Source organism: Zootoca vivipara, chromosome 5 (assembly GCF_963506605.1).
Source record: "Zootoca vivipara chromosome 5, rZooViv1.1, whole genome shotgun sequence".
Classification (NCBI taxonomy): domain Eukaryota; kingdom Metazoa; phylum Chordata; class Lepidosauria; order Squamata; family Lacertidae; genus Zootoca; species Zootoca vivipara.
The window spans coordinates 50,607,356-50,628,381 of NC_083280.1; the positions used below are offsets into that span (position 1 = coordinate 50,607,356).

General features: G+C 40.8%; 1 protein-coding gene across 5 annotated transcripts in view; it reads right to left on the bottom strand.

Annotated features, from left to right (window-relative positions):
* The window catches only part of CCDC186 (coiled-coil domain containing 186), a 44,215-nt gene that overhangs the window by 21,809 nt on the left and 1,380 nt on the right, over window positions 1-21,026 (bottom strand). For 3 of the 5 annotated variants that reach the window (XM_035132455.2, XM_035132453.2, XM_060274755.1), the window contains 4 exons: window positions 9,420-10,093; window positions 2,550-2,676; window positions 1,709-1,837; window positions 402-614 (listed from right to left, as the gene is read on the bottom strand). In XM_035132455.2, the coding sequence (XP_034988346.1) occupies window positions 402-614; window positions 1,709-1,837; window positions 2,550-2,676; window positions 9,420-10,078 (1,128 nt within the window). In that variant the 5' untranslated portion in view covers window positions 10,079-10,093. The other 2 variants (XM_035132454.2, XM_060274756.1) reach the window with 2 other exon arrangements.

Here is a 21,026-nt window from a genome sequence, read left to right on the forward strand (position 1 = left end):
ATGCTAGAAACCCAAAAGTGCAACCTTAATTTTTACATGCAACATATAAATACACATTGAGCATCTTCATTTTAGGTAGTTAAAAGTTTTCTAGGCAAGGAGACCTTCATCTCCCCCCTCCCAACCAAAAAAAGAAGAAACAAAGATGCCACATATTTATTTGATCATGCAGCATTCAACACCCCAATTTGGGATTAAGGTCTATAGAAGTGTAGCTTTTTGCCACTGTATTCAAATCAGCCCCCTTTCTACTAGAACTCTCAACTTCATCTGACTCAATATATTCTGTTTCCCATTCACTTGAAAGAAGATGCCAAGTCATTTCAGCATTTTAATCCCATTTCTGGAATTCAAGGTAAGCCGCAGGAATACAAAAGAAACTCAACATGAAGTGGATATACCTTGGTTTCAAAGAGCTGGTGCAAACGTCCTTTCTCCTGGGAAAGCTGCTTTATTTTGTTAGTTTGCTTTTCAATTTCTTTATTTGCATCTCTCAATTTTCTTTCAAGTATTTCTTTTTCCTTTCGTAGGTCTAGGGACTCCTTCTCTCCTCTAACGTATTTCATTACCATGGATTCTTTTTCTTGGCGGGCTTCTTCACATTTCTTGTTTGCCTTAGAATATCAAACACTACAAGTTTACTTTAGGTAATGAGAGTGAATATATGCCTCCCCCTCCCCATCCGTCAAGATAATATGAATACAAAACCACTGCAACTGAAGCAACGTGGTCTAAATTCATGACTGAAGAATGCCTAGCTTCCAATGGAATGTTGAAAAGGAGGCGGAAGAAGAAAATGAAAATATGACTCAGCCTAGGACTTTAATGTTTTTTAATCTGAACCTTTCAAAGTCAGAACAGATAAAATAAATGTGTTACTGGTCAAAGCAAATTGCCATCTAAAAATAAATTAAATAAATGGAATGGAGGGGGGAAAGGGGAAAATAACGGAACAAGAATATACAGATAAATAAGTAAATTGTATTTTGTAACCCTTATCACATTTGTGCCTTGCCCTTTCTTGAACATTTCAGAGCAATGGGGTTTTGCCATTTTAATAACCTTTAGAGCAGGGATGAGCTCCCTTTTTGTTGTGGGGAACATTCCCAGGAGTAATCTGTAGAAGACCAATGGGTAGGACCATCTGCTTTCTCATTCTGCCACTCCGCACACCCCACCATTTCTATCCATGTAAAATAGGTACAATGGATTCAGATTGCGCACAGCAAGTAAGAGTCGCTACTTTTTCTCCTCAACACCATGCTGTATTGGTAACTGTGAAAAGATAGTCACTCTGTCTGTCTGGGTAACAGTAATAGAACACCAATAGTAATGGAATGCTGAATACTGTCTCACCATATTAGTTTTAACAGAAGGTGTCATATGTACTATGCACACATGGGATGGGACTATACCTCACCTTGTCTTCAAGCCCCCCCCCTTTATCCTTATAACATTTATAACCTATGGCTGCAACAACCAAAGCTTGTCTCAGAGGGTGTGTTCCGGACACATCTTCAGCAACTGCAGAATCCAGAACGGAGATGATATGAGTGACTTGACATCCATCTACAGTCATCAGCACCAGTCAAAATATGTTTAGCTTTCGACTAAATACTTGAAGATATTTAATGCATACAGTGGCCTATATCATCCTTCATGTTCCTACAGAGAGCACAACAAGAACTTTTTTTTTAAAAAAAGTCACCTGATCTGTACGAAAAGCCATCTCTTTGTGCAGTTGTTGTATGGCATTTTTCGCAGCAGCGTCTTGGGATAGCAGTTTATCTTTAGCAGCTTTGACTTCTTTTTGGAGATCCTCTATTCTGGCCTCTAACTGCAAAGAAGAACATCATGGTTCCAGGTTCTGACAATAATTTCAGCATAGCTGTGGTCTTAAGTATTCATCTGGTATCCACAGGCAGTAAGGAGCTATCTGATATCTAAGGGACAAATCACCCCATCCCTCTTCCCAGTCAGGCCAAACACAGAAATCCTACGGGCTGCTGGAGGGATGGCCCCAGAGTCTAGCAATTAAAAAACACAAAACATTTGGCAGGGTAGTAATTTTGTAGCCTTGTTGGCTGAATTTAACACACTTTCACTTCTAGTAAGCATGGGCAACTAAACAGTCATATATAATGCAACATGATGCTCTATTAAAAAGAGAATCTAAATATTGCCCCAGGCGCTTCCATGTACATCTCAGTGCAAATAAAATATGTACTATTTCCCTTGGAAAACACTCTAAAACTAGAGATTTGCTGCCAAACACAATTTCAACAATAAGAAACAGACCAAGAACTCAGGCCAATATAAGATTATTGGTGCATTTATCAACGAAAACATAATTTCAAGGCAATTCAGGCAGCAACCCTCCTATACACAGCCAAGAGTTAAGACTCATTGAACTCAGTGGGACACTTCTGAGTCAACAGGGTATATGACGAAATACGAACACTGAACCAAGTATCTGAAAGTACAAATAGAAATACAAGTTTTATGTGAAATATCTTGAACAAGGCATGAATATGCATAAAACTCCATACCTGTTTAATAATGCCAAGGTGCTGTTTTTCAGTTTCTGTTCTTTTCTTCAATTTGTCTTTTAAGTTGTCCTTTTCTGAACAAATGCCCAAAATTAGTTCCTGGTGCTTTTTGTTTTCTTTAATCAATCTGTCCAATGAAATAATTAAAAGAATATCAGATGAAGCAGAGCCCAGAGCACGACGAAAAGATAACTACATTGCCAAACCCTGGATTGCCACAGAACAGACCCAACATTTTCTCAAGGGCTTCTTAACCCCCCTGCTCTCAGGCTGAGGCAGAGTCCACCTTCATGGTCCCCAGATCCCCCCTCACTGTTACACCCCTCCAAAAATTGACTAGACTTCTACCACTTCTGCCCCATCCATTTTACAACTGTTTCCACATTTCACCAGAAAGGTTTGGTTGCTCCTCCATGCAACAATCCTAACATGCTGGGTGGCTAGCCACATGAATCACCTATCACATGACACCACTAGAGGCGACCACAGGGGATGTGGAGACACTCCACACACTTGAGATGGCCACATGGCAAGGTGCTCTGAAACGTCACAGTAGCTGATGACCAGGGGTAGTTTTAAACTCCCTCCATGTGGCTTAAAGAAAGCATAAATAAAACCCGACATTTGCTTCAGAGAGAAACATAGAATCAAAGAATTGTGCAGTTGGAAGGGAACCCAAGGGTCATATAGTCGAATCCTCTGCAATGCAGTAAGAACATAACATTAGAGGACTCCCTGCTAAACTGGCCCGCAAACCTATTTAACCCCACATCCTGTTCTCAACAGTGACCAACCAGATCTCTATTGGGAAGCTTATAAGCGGGGGGGGGGGGGGGAATGTAACAAACTTCCCACTGCTTGTCTCCATTTAGCTAACAGTTACTGATAGACAAATTTAATGAAGGATAGTTCTTTTTAAAAGTACAAAATGCTTAGGTGTGCTGCTCATATATGAGTAGAGCACTTTGCGTGCACAACTGGACACGCACACAGACGCAAAATCTCCAGTAAGCTGGAGCCACAGGAACAATCCTCAAAATACAAGAATCTCATTTGTTTAACAAAACAAACCACAAAGACTCCTATGATACTTTGGTCTGAAAGTTTGAATTAAAAGAAAGAAACTGAGTAGTATTTCAGAGCAAACTGCACATTTAAAGCATACAAAGCACTTCACTGTTGTCTAGGTAATAAAGCTACAAAGAGAAAGAATAGGCATGTGTTTAATTTGCTGGCTCCGTGCCTTCGAACACTACAGCCAAATCAAAACCTCAAAAGATTTACAACCCTGGCAGCTTTAATAATACTCTGGCCAAAAGTTGCCCAAACTTATTCAACTCTGTTCAAGGTGCCCTTTAGAAAATTTGCAAATGGCCAACAGCAACTTCCCAACAAGACCTCAAACAGTGGCAGGCCAGGGTTTTTTTTTATAGTCTCATGGATGAAACAACATAATTAAATTAAAGATGTGGTCAGAAGGTCCAAGGCTGCCTAGGGAGAAAAAAGCTGGTTTGCCTGTAGCACATCACACAAATAATACTGAACTGGCACAACAAATTCAGCACTTGTTCAACAAAGGCAAGTGAAGCCCAGAATGTTCATGTGAAACAGTTGCCAGCTCCAAACTATTGCACAATTCACAGCACAATAGTTCTGAATCACAGCCAATTTGTACCCCAGAAGCACATAAGTCAGAGGTGGGAAACCTGTGGCCTCCAGATATTTTTGGTCGGAGATTCCCATCCATCTCAGACAATGTGGCCAATTGTCAGGGATGATGGTAGTTGGAAACCAACAAGAAGTATGGTAGGTGATTTATGCACGCAGGCTGATAAGGAATGATTCTTCAAAGGATCTAGTCAGAATAGTTTCTGGCAAGGTTCCCAGTTTTGTGAAACTCCCTCCCGGCCTGAGATCATAAGCCCCTTCCCCTGGTGCACTTTAGGCTCTTGGTGAAGGGCTTTAAAAAAGAAACATATTCAGCAGGCATTTTAAATAAGCTTTACTGATTTGATGGGTAATATTAACTGATTTTATCATCTCTACCTCTTTTGTAACCTCACTGTGTATAGTGGGACCTCTAGTTACGAACTTAATTTGTTCCGGAGGTCCATTCTTAAACTGAAACAGTTCTTAACTAGAGGCACGCTTTCGCTAATGGGGCCTCTTGCTGCTGCTGCGCCACCAGCACACGATTTCCGTTCTCATCCTGGGGCAAAGTTCTCAACTCGAGGTAACTCTTCCAGGTCAACCGAGTTTGTAACATGAAGCATTTGTAATCTGAGGCATTTGTAACTCGAGCTACCACTGTACTTAGGAACTATGGTGTTAAATGGTATAGACATTGCTGAACTAAAGAAATAAATAAAGGTTTCCTTAGTGGGACAGATCTAATGGTAGTGCTTGCTTAGTCATAATTTTGGAATTATAGTGGTACCTCTGGTTACGGACGAGATCCATTCCGGAGGCCCAGCCATAGCCTGAATAGTCCGTAACCGGAGGTGCCCTTCTGCGCATGCGCGTAAGATGAAACCCAGAAGTATACACTTCTGGGTTTGCCGCGTTCACAACCCAAAGATTAATACGTATCCAGAGGGATACGTAACCTAAGATACCACTGTATGACCTCCTCTCATTCTCCACTTACCTTACTGCCTTTTACCATCATTTGTTATTGTATGGACACCAACATAAATGCTGCAATCCTAGACTCACTTAACTGGGAGTAACCCCACTGAACACAAAGGAACTCATTTCTCAAGTAGGCATGTGTAGGATTGTCCATAGCACAGTAGCCACTAAACGACTAGGTAAAAAAGGATGGGTTAAGCAGCCCAAGAAGAAACATCAGTGCATGTATTACAACAAGGAACAGGGCCGGGGTACATCAAGATTGGTGGTAGAAGGACGAAGGAGGGAGCACAAAATCCTGTGGCCTGTTTCTAGTTCTTTAGCCATAGCTTTAAAAAACAACCCAAAGACTGCTGAACTCCAGCACCAGCCTACTGAAATTAGACCACCCAAAGGCCACCCTTGTTTCTCAGTGAAATTCTGTTTCTTTTGGAAACAGAAGTTTACCTCAGTTCAAAGTGGACCAAAGTAAAATTTAGCTAAAACATACAGTAAACATGGTTTCCTGCAAGATCAGGAAGAGGACATTTCCTGTAAGTGCAAGATCCAGTGATAGCTTACGTATAAAATCAATATTTTTAACAACTTAAAAAACACAGCTGTCTGGAAGTTTTTCACACACCATCCTGTCATGGCTGGAAAGTCTCTTTGTAATCAGACATGCTCTGGGAAAGTCTTTGCTGATAAACAATTCACAACCAGAGTATAGCTTACTCACTGGGGCAGGATACTCTACCTTGCCCCAGAAGCAGCTTTAAAAGAGAGACAGAGACACACACAGAGAGAGAGATTAAAAAGAGTATTGGGTTGCTATTTCTTGCCAAGAAAAACATTGAAGCTACTCCCCTTACTATTTTCCACATACGCAGTTACTTACTTATAAATAAGGTAAAGTGTTAGGATGGTGACACCAGCATATTTTTACATGTGTAAGTGAGCAAAATATGTATTTGGACAGACTGGCACAGCCATTATTACATTACAAAATACATGTCTTCATACAACAGGGCCATACATACGTCAGTGTAACATGGAAATCTGCCCTGCCAGCTGTCAGGCCACTGCAGAGGGATGAGAGACATGGACCAGAAAAGCAGAGGAGATAATTTATTTGATTTTGGCCTCCCTTTTAAGTCTTTGTGGCATCCATTTCTTCCTTCATCAGAAGATTCTAGTGACTTTTTATGTGTTCTAGTGCACTTTATTGTGCTTCTGATTATTTCATGTTATTAGATAACCTTGTTGAGTAGCAACACATTCAATTAATTGTTAATTCTCTCTTCTTGCTCTGTGATGTAAGGCTTCAAGCCTGGAAGAAGACCCAAAGGAAGGAGGGTCCTACACAGCTTGTCAAAGGCTGTTGGACAACACCTCAGGTTTCCAAGCTCTGACAAAATAATAATAATGTTGTCCTAGGCCAAAAGTTCGGATTATCCTCCTGATCTGCATATTAGTCACCATATTTGTCTTTTCTTTGGTAACTACATTAAAACATGCACAAATACTACAGATTTCAATGATGTCTGCATGCAAGTAGTTGTGCTACATCATATGCCTAGTCAATAAGTTCTAATAATTGCTGTACTAAGAAGCAACTGGTATGTTTAACCCTACATCACTGCAGGCCTGTTTTAAACCCTCGCTAAAAGTAATTCAAATGAGGTAACAAATAAGCTACAACGAATAACTGCAGTCTTCCTCTAATATTAAAGTACCAGCGGCTGTCTTCAATAGTGGCTTTGCCAGTAGTGGAACCCACTACCATTTGGGCAAAGCAGGGGCATCCCATTTTTGCCAAAACCCCTACCTACTGGAGCCCTCTGCACAATATCCCATAGTATTCCAGAGGGCCTCCCAGCCCCACGGAGCTGCTTTTCAGGGGGCATGCGAAACTGCAGTGGGTAGAGGGGTTTGGTACCTGATGTACCCTGCCTTGTCCAAGCAGCAAAGTGATTCTTGGATACAAGCTGGGGACAGAGGTAAACTGCAATGAGATCAATTTAGTTTAACCTGAATGAAACACAGTTAAAAGAAAACCAAGGAAAGAATAAAGTTCCTGCCAGGTTGGTTTTTTTCCTGCCCATCAATGTTCTAGATTTAAATGTACTACAAACATAGTTTTAGAATCCAATTGTGGTAGTGAGAATAAGGAAACACCTCACAGGGAAAGGGTTTAGCATTCTGTGTGTGTGCCCCCCCCCCAAATCCTCACTGCAAAGTACCCCTCTGTGGAGTGTATTGCAATGGTAAGGGGCTTTTGGACTAACATACAGTAACCAATAGTTATCAGGGGCGTATCCAGGATCAAAACTAGGGGGGGGGAGCCATGGTCGTTAGGTTGTAACATTTCAGCACGGAAAAGGCGAATGAAACCAAAATTTTATTATAAATAAGGAAAAACGGGAGGGGAAACAAAAATTAAAACTCAACCACCAATGCAGCAGAAAAGAAAAATAGGAAGAAGAGGGCTGGGGATGTAGATATTTGCTTAGATGTCAAAAATAAATTAAAATGAAGCACCAGGGGGAACAGGGCCGTCTTAAGCATATCCGGCGCCGTGGTGCAAAGCTCCCTTTCCCATAGTTGTCAACCTTTTTTGGGAGGGTTCCCCAGAGTTGTTGACTTTTTTTAGGGAGCTGACACCACGCTTACACTTTATTTCTGCTTGGGAAAAGAAAACAGGAAACATAAACAAACCTCAGTCAGTAAAGCATGAGACTCTTAATCTCAGGGTTGTGATTTCAAGCCCCATGTTGGGCAAAAGATTCCTGCATTGCAGGGGGTTGGACTAGATGACCATGGTGGTTCCCTTCCAACTCTGTGAATGGTTCTGTTGTATCTGAAGGGTTGTTCACAGGGAAGATGGAACAAACTTGTTTTGTGAGAGATGCTTGTGCTGTGATTCCTGCACTGGAGGGGGTTGGTCTAGAGGACCCTCGGGGTCCCTTCCAACCATCCAGTTCTTAAGAGAGTGGCTTGCAAAAGGCACCTTTTGTTTATTTGAAACCAAAGAATGTTACAGATTTGCAAGATGCAAATTTAATCCCTGCCCCCAGGCAAATCTACTGTACTTGGGGTGCAAATTGGATTTGAGCTCACAGCTCCTTCTTTTATGTGGCTGGGCACAGGAGGTGCTGCTAAAAAGATATATTAAAAAGCAAAACTTTTGAGCCCATTTATCGTAATATTTTTCACAACTTGCCAGACGGAAGTGAACTAAAGAGTGTCACAAGAGGAAGAGGGGGTTAGGATTAAATGCTCCTGGGGATAAAAGACAGGAGAGAGAGAGAGAGAGAGAGAGAGAGAGAGAGAGAGAGAGAGAGAGAGAGAGAGAGAGAGAGAGAGAGAGAGCTTGCAGCAGATCCCTCACCTTAATGGGGCAGCAGCAAGGATCACTCATCTTTTTTACACGCAGGAGCATTGCTGGCCAGCCGCTGGGGGAGGTGGTGTGTGTGTGTGTGTGTGTGTGTGTGTGTGTGTGTGTGAGAGAGAGAGAGAGAGAGAGAGAGAGAGGGGCAGAGAAACAGAAAGCGCGTCCTTCTGCAAGTTCTTTCCAGCCTGAGGACTCCCCGCGCCCCCAGGGGCAGCTTCGGGAACTGCAGCCCCCTTCTCTGGTCTGGAGCTGGGCGAGTCAGAGCGAGAGCCGAGCCCTTTCCCTTCTGGGCGGCTGTGTCGCCGGCGGGATGCCTGCCTTCCTTGCTCGGCTGCTGCCTTAACCATTTAATTTTTTGCTTCGGGGGGGGGGGGCAGCTGCCCCTTTCTGGCTCCCCCTGGCTACGCCTATGAATAGTTTGGTCCTCAAAGGCATTAGAATTTACTTTTATCCATTAAACAGAAGACCTGCATATCAAACCCCAAACTATTTTTGAAGCTACTCAGTTTCAAACACAGTTACCATGTCTGACTCCATCAACTGAAGGAGAGAGAGAGAGAGAGAGAGAGAGAGAGAGAGAGAAATCTAAAACCCCACAGAACACTTGACACACAGTTATTTGAATTTTGGCACATGATTGCCTTACCTAACGTCAGCTTTGGAAACCATATGGTCACTTTATGGACTGATACGAATTTACCTCTCCGCCTACTGAAAATGCTCCTGCAAGTAATGTTTGCCCAAGCTAACCATTTAGCCACAAAGACATCACTATAGTTACACAGCACAAAGCTGTAACTCCACAATACGTAACGAATAACATTCATGTTTAATGATCTACGTGCAGATGTTCCCCCAGTACTCACTTCCTTATTGTGTGCTCTTGCTGCAGATATTTATCTTGCATGCATTTTTCAAGTACAGCCAACGTAGCATCACTCTTGCACACCCCATTTGGAAGTTTATGGTCTTTCAGCAAATCCGTCGATAGTAGTTCAGACTCTATTTCTTCCAACAAAGCTTCCTGAGAAGAAGCATTCTGAATAGTTGAGATAAGGTTCTTAGTACAATCTGTGTCATAAGGGCTTTCTGAGCAGACCCCATGAGGCTCTTTCATATCATCATGCAATAGGTGTACCAGGGATCGATCTGTGTCATCAGTTTTAGAAACCTGTCCTTTACAGTCTCCCATAGGTAAACAGTCCTCTTTTGTCTGCATTCTGAATGGCTTAGCACAACAATCTCCACCTCCATCTCCATTATGGTCTGGTGTAAGCTGTGCATCAACAACATCCCCATTTCCACTTGCATCAAGAGCTGTTGAACTGGGATCCAGTGTCAATTGTTTATTTTCTATGCTCAAAGGGATTTTTTCACCTCCAGTGTCTGCAATCTGTAGACTATCCTGAATTCCCAGTGTTTTCTCTGCTTCTTCAACAGCTGATGAGCTGGAAGATACGTCATGAGTCTCTGAAATGTTGACTGGATGCAGAGGACTTTGCTCTTCTTGTAATTGCTCATCCATCTTTCCACCAAGAATCTGGGAAGAAAACACAAGAGTAAAATAGTTTTGAGTCATAAAACATTTTTTTTCTGTAATAACCCTGATCGGTTTCAACAACCACCGAAGATAAACAGATAAGTATCAGCATAGATTGAGTCATCAAACCTAAAAAAAAGGGCAAGTTAGATACTTCGGGATTTAACTCTTTAACCAAATATTTCTAATGCAGTGGTTTTCAACCAGGGTGCCGTGGCACCCTGGGGTGCCTTGACCCTGGGGTCAGGGGTGCCATGGGCAACACTGGCCTCTGTCCCTCTTTCCTTCCCTCCCTCCTTTGATGGCCTCTCACATCTCTGCCTCCCGAAGTCTTGCACAGCTGTAGACTTGTAGGTGAATGGTCCCTCTGGGGCTGGCCAGGGGGTGCTGGTTGCCAGGAGCTGAGATGGCCTCGGAGTAAGCAAGCAAGCGGGCAAGGGATGGAGGCCAGCCAGTCCGTCTGCCAGTCCTTGGTGTCAGGAATGGACAGACAAGTCCCAGATTTCTGTGGGGCAGTGTGAGGAGGCACTTCTCTATGAGGGTGGGGGTGGGGGCAGCAGCAGTGGCTGCCCAGAGGACTTCCAAGGAGAGGAGAGGAGGCTGAGGGAACACTCCACAAAAAAGCGTGTTCGAAAAAGGGCAAGAGACTGCCAGCTCTGCAGGCAAGGGGTAATAACGGCTCCTGAGCCTCACAGGGTGCTGCAGAAAGAATATAGTTGGTCAAGGGCGCTGTGGGCTCAAAAAGGTTGAAAACCCATGTTCTAATGAGCTATGTCTGTACAAACACACAAGGCAGTAACACTTTGCCCTACCACTCCCAGAGGTAAGGTTTATGCTGCATGCCGCATCCATTCCCCACTCATCAGAACTGTTTCACAGTCCTATATTCATGCTGGGAAATGTAAAGTATAAGAGTATTTTGCTTCCAGTACTTGGGAAGTCAGTGGGCAGCTGGGTTCCTCAAGTGGCATATTGAAAGCCAAATGACCAAGCTGCAGCATTCAACTGATTAATCAACAAAAGGCTTAACTGCACACTGAAAACTTGGCCCGCCCTTTGCCGTGACTAGTCAGTGGGGTTTACTACAAGCAAAATGTCTTGATTTGGGACTCCTGAAAGACCTGCTACTGGGCAGGTCATATAGCTGCGCCAACTCCACCCACCCTCCTGTTACCAGATAGGATGGTGAAAAAATGTAAAAAGCTTTTCCTGTTTTCTACCCTATGAAGGGACAAAGTCCATGGCTTTTCTTCAGACAGTATGACTTCTAGGCGATAGAAGCAGATTGTACTCATTGCAATTAATTGATCTTTCACAGAACTGATGGACATTGTACTTGTTTACATTTAAAGGCTCTTCTGGTGTGTTACTAGATAACAGGGGTTACTGCATATATGTTTAAGGCATTGCCTTACATGTGATATGTGACTCTCTCCCAGAAAACCTATGTGATACTACCTCTTTCTTCTTCCTTCAAATGCCAGCTTAAAACATATTGCCTATTAAAACCTGTTATCTCTCTGCCTATCTGAAACACATTTATGATAGGTGTTGTGATTTAACATTTATCTCACAGAAACTGATTAAAATATAAACGTATCGGACACACTGATTATTTAGATCCTCTCCAATCTGGGTGCAGACCACAGTATGGGATTGAAATCAGCCTTAGTTACCTTTATGGATGACCTTTATTGAGAAAAAGACAGGAGGGATATGTCCAATGGTATCTAACCATATACCAAAACCTAGTCCTTGATCTTGGGAGCTGTCATGTAAAACTGGAATGACAGTATCTTTAGAGGCATCCAAATCAATGCAGTTTGAAACTGTCCTGCCAAATTGGGCAAAGTTACATTTTGGAAAACCATCTTGACTCAAAATGTCACCTGGCATACAATTGTGGACTTTAGACTGCCTGTTCCACCTCAGGAACCCTGGTGCCAAATTGGGGTATGTATAAATCTATATATATCTATAAAGCATTAGTAGAATTTATTTGGACTCTCCTTCATTGGAGGTTTTTAACCAATGTTGGATGGCCATCTGTCTTGAATGCTTTAGTAGATATTCCTGCATTGTAGGAGTTGGACTTGGGGTCACTGCAATTCTGATTCTATGAATTAAAATATATACAGTACATATAAAATATCACATATAATAAAAACATTACAGCCTAAGTGGCTCTAATAAAGAACATTCCAAAGGGTTGAATTTGACAAGCTGATGATTAAACAGGTTCATCCTATCTGTACTTAAAAACAGGAAGAATAAATTTACAATAAAATAATAATCATAGAAAGCTTAAAAAGAATGAATGGCATAAAATATATTCCATGGTGCAATGCAAGGTTCATATTTCTACCAACCATACCAAATGTTCATGAATGTTGCCAAAGAAACTTATTTAGTGGGAATATGCCAACTATGAGATTGTTTGGTCATATAAATCACAAACGGCTCCCAAGCAGAAGCAAAGTATTTTTTTTGAGTCAGTTTTTCAGAAATGGCAATGAATATGACTTTTTTAAACCACAGAATAACAAGATGCTGCCATATCTGCAGCAACCAACAGATATAGAATTAATTGTTGAGAAGTAAGGTTGGCATTGTCACCATCAAAAATAGATAAGAGACATAGCTTAGCATCCAAGGTGACTTGTTTGCCAACAATACTACCTATCTCAATTGGAACCTGCTTATGGAATTTGTGTACATAATTACAATTCCACCACATATGCAAATATGTTCCTCGTACCTTACAACCCCACCAGCATAACGGGGAACCAGATCTTACAGTATGAGCTAGTCAGACCAGAGTTAAAAACCAGCACTGAACCTCTCCCTAATGTTAGCAGACATGGACCTAAAGGGATAAGTGGACCAGATCTTAAGCCACTGAGAATCTTTCAGTTCACCTATAGGGTTCATCTCTCACACCGATTTCAAAGCAGTAAGTGGAAAGACCCTGCCTTTTTGGGTGCTTTCCACAGCTAGATGTTCATAAGGTTCGAGGGCTCTAGTGGCTGCACCATGTAACATAGGATCTTTCAAGATGATGCCAGTCTGATTTGATATGTAGCTGATCTACTCCTGAATCTTTCAAGTGTTCCGAGAGTTGTGATTCTGTAACTGGCATGTTGTTCTCATAACAGTCTTGCAGGTTGTTGGAAAGAATATTAGATACTGTTAATTTATATTGAGCCTGAAATTGTGGTATATAAGGAAGGGGTATGGGTATGGATGAGGGTAAGGATGGGTAAGGATGAGGGTATGGAGGCTAGTTTCTTACACCTTCTGTTCCACATATCTATAGTGTAATAAAGACTTCCATATTGACCTCTTTGGGAGCAAAAAGGGGGTCACAATTAGAGGGAGAGAAGGAGAATCTTGTACATCCAGTGCAACCCAAGATGTTGCTCAATCTGCTAAAATCATCAGAACATTTGCCATAGCTGAAAGGCATCAAAATATGTTGGTAAATGAAGGACTCCCCAGCCTCCCAGGCTGGATTTAATTTTGCAGCAATAAATAAGAAGTTGCCAAGAGCTCCTCCACACGCAGCTGCTGGGTGACCTTGGGCTATTCACACTTCTTTGAAGTCTCTCAGCCCCACTCACCTCACAGAGTGTTTGTTGTGGGGGAGGAAAGGAAAGGAGAATGTTAGCCGCTTTGAGACTCCTTAGGGCAGTGATAAAGCAGGATATCAAATCCAAACTCTTCTTATGTGAAATCGACAGGACTTGAAATAGAAACAAGATTCTGGTCTGTGCTACCATTTTTACAGCAGCCACCATCCCCAGAATAGAAAAAAATCAAAGCCTGCCCAGCCTTCAAATCCTCTACAATATGTTGCGGGGTGGAAGTAGGGTACTTTAAATGAAGCAATTTGTTTAGATTCCTAGGAATCAGAACCCCAAAACATTGCAAGGAGGTAGAACACGTTTGGTGGATCATCTAATATCAGGTTGAGTCTGGTTGAGTCTGCAAGTTCACATTCTGATTTGTCATAGTTTATAAAGAAACCCAACACCACCCAACAATAATTTATAGTTTCAATTACCTCTGGAAGAGCAGCTTTTGGGTCTTGATGATGGCAATGTCATCAGCAAATAAGCAGGTAAGGTGTTGCCAGCTACCCACTGTGAACCCCTGGATTAATGGATTGTTACGATGATAACTTGAGATGTCTCCAAACCCATAGAGGCCAGAAAGATAGACAAAGCACTTTTCAAGACATATAGTAAGAAGCTTCCTTATGTACACCTGCATATTATTTTTATTTGTTGCTAGTAGAATAGTTTTCTCATTAAATATATATAATTAAGACTTTCCTACAATCCAAATATAAAATCTCTTAAGACAGAACATTAAGCAACTGAGCATAAAACAAATAGCTCATTTCCTCTCTTTCTTAGATGTCTTAAAGTCAAAAAAGCAAAGTAAACAGGATGCTCTATAGCCAGCACTTTATTTTATAGTTGGTATCTTCTAATTCTTGGCAAACAACAAATATTGCTTTGCCGTCACAGAAAGTGATAAAGAAGTGTACAAATAAAATGTTTTTATTCCAGTTAGAAGCCCAAGATCTGTATTATTTTTAGTTTAATAGTATTTGAAGTGTCACCACACAATACTAAAAGAAATAACATTACGCTGTTTAAGTGTAACCTTTGTGTGGACTATTCCTGCTCCCAACAGATAAGTGGGAGCTGCGCCTTGTTAGAAAGGAACAAAGCTTCTATAGCTTATTGTGAAAGTAAAGTTCAAGAGACTGTGCTATAAGGCCTGTTTTAGAAATTTGTTTAAGCTGTCCCTTTAAATGCAATGTTTTCTTTCAAATCAGTTAGTAAAATCAGAAGTCCTTGTAGATATTTAAAAATACAGTATAACTACACTTCAAAAGGACAAGCACATAAACATAATAAATGAAATCAGTGTTATTTCCTTGCCTATTACAGTAGCATGTTAATAGCACTGATCACTCTCTAAACATCTGGTAAAAGATGTATGGGGAAAAACCTTAGAACAAACAGGAACAAGATCTAAAGAAGAAAAAAATTAACATATTTTATAGGGTGGTACTGACAAAATAAAATTTACTGCTAACAAAAGGGGGAGGGGAGGTGTGAAGCTGAGGCAGTACCACACCATTTTATTCAACGTTGCTTACTTTCATCAGTATCTGTTGGTCCCAATTTTGAAAAAAACGCATCAAAGCAAGATAAACAAGCCAGATCACCAATGCAACTTGATAAAGATGAACCCTGATGTACAGAATAAAAAATAGGAGTGGGAATTTTCAATGTCCTTTAGAATTTCTTGGGGCAGAAAAGCAAACACTATAAAGAATTGCCCTTCACACAAATAACTGCCCTTCACAGCACAAATACTGTATGAAAGCTCACGGGCAATCAGCAACTGACTTCTTTTCCTGGCTGAACCTTTCCATTCTCTTTTTAGAAACCTTAATAATTATGCATTCTTAATGGTTGTTTGGGATCTCAATGTCTTTCCTAAAGACTGATCAATTTTCCATAGAGATGTTAACATTTTCCCAGTACTCTAGCCACATTCAGATGTCACATGTACCAAGCTGCCCCCTCCTTACATACTGAAATTATCTCCGGGCCTATCTGGCAAACTAGCCATAACATGGCTCTTAACTGGAGTCGGAGTCATGGTTTGAAGTGGACTTGAAGCTAAACTATGCCTAGTGGTAACCAATTCAGGCATCACACACACACACACACAAAACCCTATGGTTACTACAAACTAGGAAGTGAAGGAGGAGGATGGGCAGGCAAGGAAGATGCTCCCAATATTCAAATCCTGGTCTAAACAGAGCACATGTATTAATAGGAAAATATGTTATTCCACACTGCTTGTTGAATGCCTGTGTCATCAGTAAATAAATAATTCTGGACAGACTACACTTGGCTGTATCTGCTGTCCCTTTGCTATTGCAGAACATGACCTTGCCCAAGTAAGTTCTCCAAGTTCATTCTTCCACCCGCATGCAACACAGCCCACAGACAGCAAACAAAATGCAATACTAAAAATTACCCAAGTTTTAAATTAATAGACAGCCTTTTCTTTACATTCTTATTTTGTTTCATTAAAAAAAAAGGACTAAGGTTGCAAATACTCCATTTTGGTTTTAAGATGAAATGCCTGAAACTATCTAGTGACTGATGCTAAACATCAACAGCAGCTATACACCCTCAGCTCACCTGTAGATTTCTTCGCTTCCAGTATCTCACTACTTTTTCAATATTTAATATTGCTTTCTTAATTTTATTTCCTCCATGAGTCATCCCATAAGACTTTTCCTAGAATGACCTGATCTGCATTCTGTTCTGGATTTGCTTATAGACGATTTCCAAGGTAAAGTTCACTACAGTATACTGCTTAACTACATGGGCTGTATTTTTACCAATCCAATGTTAGGTAATAGTTAACGAAATGGATTAACACCAGGAACAAGTCAACTGAGCATTATATAAAATAGCTGGGAAGGAAAATCTTTGGTAAACTAAAGTTATGCGACCACACAGATCTGTGAATATTTAAGGGTTTGCAATCAGAAATACAGTATGAAATATAACATACAAAGCTGAAAGTCACATTCTTGTTACAAACCAATAATGCATTTTTAAAAAAGTCAGTAGTGGTGTTAGAACATTGCTCATTCTCTATGAAATTTCTCTCTCTTTCCCACTTTCTCTGTCAATCTCTTTCTCTATTGACTGACATAGGGGAAGGCATGAGATCCATGAGAACAGCAAACACAATTATTAGTAGTTACTTTAGCATCCATCTCCTAAATCAATGTGATTGGAGTGCCTTGGAAAACTAATTCACTGTGGTTAGAAAACCTAGACTAGAGGGTCAAAACAATACCCCACCATCTTCACTCAGGTACAGAGCAGTCCCTTTGTCATTTAGGCTGTTGCTGGCTTTTAAACTTATTTTGGCTAGAAATACATATGATGTATCAAGAAAAGTTTTGACCAACGGTCAGCATCCAGTTCTGCTGTCAGTAGTACCTAAGAAGAGGCTGTATCCTTGTGTGTGCAGTATAATGACACCTTTCACCAATGACCTTTGAGATAACACGTTCTTTCACCTACCCAGGTCTTCTTTTCCCCATGAATTTACCCACCACAAAACAGTGAGTTTGTTATTTGCAGAGCCACTGTAGCAATCATTCTGAAATTTAGCAAGCTTTCTCTCCCTCAGAATGGGCAATCGTGTCTGTAAATTGCATCCAATTCTGGCATAAGCTAATTTTCTTTTAAAAGAACAAAAACAAACAAACCTTGGTGCTCTGCACAAAAGCTACTATTTGACAGGCTCAATCCACTCTGGAGGGGCTCCTATGCCTGAAAATTCTATCCATTTCTGGCGAGAGGAAATAAGTTAGTCATGTTTAGATTCCCCATTATAGTACATTGGACAGCCAGAGTGGGGTGGAGGGGTAGGAAGAGCACAGCTTCATTTTTCACATGTCTAATTTGGTCCTGAGTAACTAGTCGAAATAGAAATACACAAAGCAGCTGCAAAATAGATTGGGCTGCTTCCCCAAGGTACAAATAACAAGTCAGATTTTGTGGCTGGTGTACACCTCTAGCAGCTGGGACATTGCCCATTCTGCAGAACACAACTCTCTTATTATGCAGTTTAGGCTCCATGATCCAATACTTTTCAGATTTGCAAGACTGGAAAGAACTGGTTCCCTCCCCCTTCCCTTTTTGCAGGGCTACAAAGGTTAAAGCTTGTTTCTCATCACTGCCCAAGAGCCAACATCAGAAAAGATAGCTAAACCTGCACACCCTTACATGGAAGTAAGTGGCATTGAAGTCTGTGCAACTTCTGAATAGACATGTGTAAGATTGCATTGCACAGCAGGTGTTCAACCCTCTGCTTACTAATAAAGGACAGCACCTCAAAACAAAGGCAGAGTGACTTTTCCTCACCACTCCGTAGCCATAGCCAGTCCTCCACAAAATTGAGAATTAAGGGTCAGGGCTTTCATGGCAGAAGACATCACTTCCTGGCAGGCTTAAGTTCTTGCACCTCTCTTTTTGTATACATAGCCATATTATCAGCTACACCAAGATATTGAAATAACTGGTATCCATTGCTAAATCACATGATAACAAGTAAATCGCCTTCAGTTATTCTACTGACTGTTTGTGGACACAGCATTTCTACTGTTTGTGGACCCAGTAAGTGTTTTGTCAACAAGCATTCCCTTGCAAATGAACAACAAAACCTGCAGTCATCCTCCTTTGCCATGTTCATAAAGCACACTGTAGTATGGTCATTGCTACCAGGTAATCTGCTTCTGAGTATTCTAACTTTGCACATATGGACACCAAGACTGCAATCCTATATGCATTTACTTGGGAGTAAGTACCATTTTCAAAAAAATACACAAGGACATATCAATACATGATACCAAAGTTCCAGTGTTGTAGAAGTACCCAACTGTGTGCTCACAAAGGGGTTGGGCCTTTCTGAAAATTCTAAACAACCAAGTCACAAAGATTTTAAAGAGCTCACAAAGCATCCACTGCCTTCCCCGGTTTCCTAAAGTTCAGGAACTCAGTTTGGGGCAGGGGAAAAGATGTAGGTGCAGGCAGTAGATACTCCGACGTAGACCCTGGCGGAATGTCATTTCTGATCAGGGACTCCTGCAGGAAAATTACAATCTCCACATTATTTCCACAAGGGAAAGCCCTTTGGGGTGTTCTCCTTAGAAGAAATGGTGAATATAGCATTTATTTCCTGCCAAGGATTCTGGGAGCGGAGCATCTGCCAGCATTTCCTCTGCCCCAAAGTAAGTTTCTGGACCTTTGGGAAGGAGATGCCCATAGGATTGATGAGAGTAGCGTTTTGTTTGTTTGGGGTTTCAAGCAAGGATGTTCTTGCCTGATCGTGCTTGAGTCTTTGCTTGAAAACTCATGACACCACTACTTCAATGCTTAGTTCAGGGCACTGATAATGACCGAGAAAGCCCTACATGGCCCATCTCTGTATTTCATTTAAGCTTAAGAGCATCTAGTAACACAATCTTATATTTACCACCCATGCAATAAATCAGAACTAGCATACACAGGCGTTTTCCCTGAACTTTAGAACTTCATTTCCCAGGAAAATCAAAGTCAAAGCATCTTCCAGAAACTGGATTTGTTATTCATGTTTATTTTTGGTAGTTTGGGATAGGCAACATCAGGATTTACAAACTGCAGTCGGGATTTAACTAAAATACGTATCAATGTAGAACATAAATCTAATAAAGGTGGTATTTCTACTGAAAGTATTCTTTACATGGTTATTATCATAAATGATATTTAAGTCTCTACACAGAGCCAAATAATAGCTAGATAGGAAGCAAGGGTGTGGTAGCCTAGTAGAAAAACTCAGAAGCATGTTTCTGATCAGAAACCACTGATTTCTGAGAGGTAACTCTCTTCCATTATTTTTCGCTCCTTTCTGTCAACAGGAGATTTACAGCTCAACATTTAATCCCCATTCATTTCTCATGTTGGGTTATAGCACAGTAAGGGGGTAGCAACCAATCAATCAAGTTCCAAAAGGAACAGGCATTAAAATAGTTTATTGACAAAATAAATTACTATATCCAATCTGCTCCTTTTTTCAATCTAAAAATGGTTGCTTAAAACTGAGAATGTATTTTTAATGTAACAGACATTATGCAGAGATATATTTATTATTCAGACACTTGCCAAAATGCAGTTAACCTGTCAACCTGATCCTATATACATATACATGCATAGCTGCAACAGCTTGAAATAACTACAGCTGTCAGAGGCAAATTAAAAAGAGCTGAGGGCCCTTACACTAAATCCATTTTGAACCCTCAACTGTTTGAGTCCAAGACTCAGCACTGGCCCTCCACTTCCAGCTGGATAAAGCGTGATAAGCAGTAGCGCACAGCTCTTTCTGCAAATACCTACACTATGAGTACTTGGCAGCAACACCTAAAACTTTGTAAATAATAAGTTCTGATCAGTTATGCTCTGGGCACACTGAACCATAGAAAGGCAAAGAATATAGAGAAACAGGCCTGAAATGGCAACAGAGTATTACAGATCACGGCACTGGAATGGTGCAGTAGGTGCTATGAAACATCTTATACACTCATTCCAGATGTTTAAGACCAATCCTAAATACCTTTGTTCTGCCAAGTTTTTGAGGTGAGATTATTATGCTATTTCAGCTATCAATATTGTTGGCTTACTTTTCAGTATTTCTTCTTTACATATCCTTTAATGTTAATAAATGTTGGACTATTTTTGCTATTTTGGGAACCTGCCTTGAATCTCTCTTTTGCCTAGAAAGATGGGAAATAAATATTTTTAAAATAAACAGATCTAGTAGCAGCAGCTCATACCAGCTGGCCTTAGAATCACATCACAGCAAGGCTTTCAAATAACAGTTCTTTTGTTTGCATGGCTCACAACAATTAACAAGTGTACAGATCAAATTTGAAATACAAGACAACCCTAACCTTTACCTAAGCTATGTGGATATTATACATCAATAACCAAGCTCTATATTATATATATATAATGTTATTAACAAAGGGAAAGGCACCCACCCCAAAATGAGAAAAGGCACTTTACTGAAACAAATGCTTCAGTACATAGGATTTTATCTGTCACAAAGTCAGCCCAGGAAGACACTTGTAGCAGCATTAAAATATACAGTGGAAAAACTGTGTGGAATGGTTTTGTGAATGAACTGCTTTCTGGGACCAGGGCCATAATGTAAGTGATCATTCATAATATTGTATGGTTTTACAGGCAATAAGGCCTTCTGGTTTTCCAACATGGAAGCCATAGAGCCCATTGTTAATAGCTCAAAATCAAAGACAATAACAAAGGCTGCAGTCCTATGCACA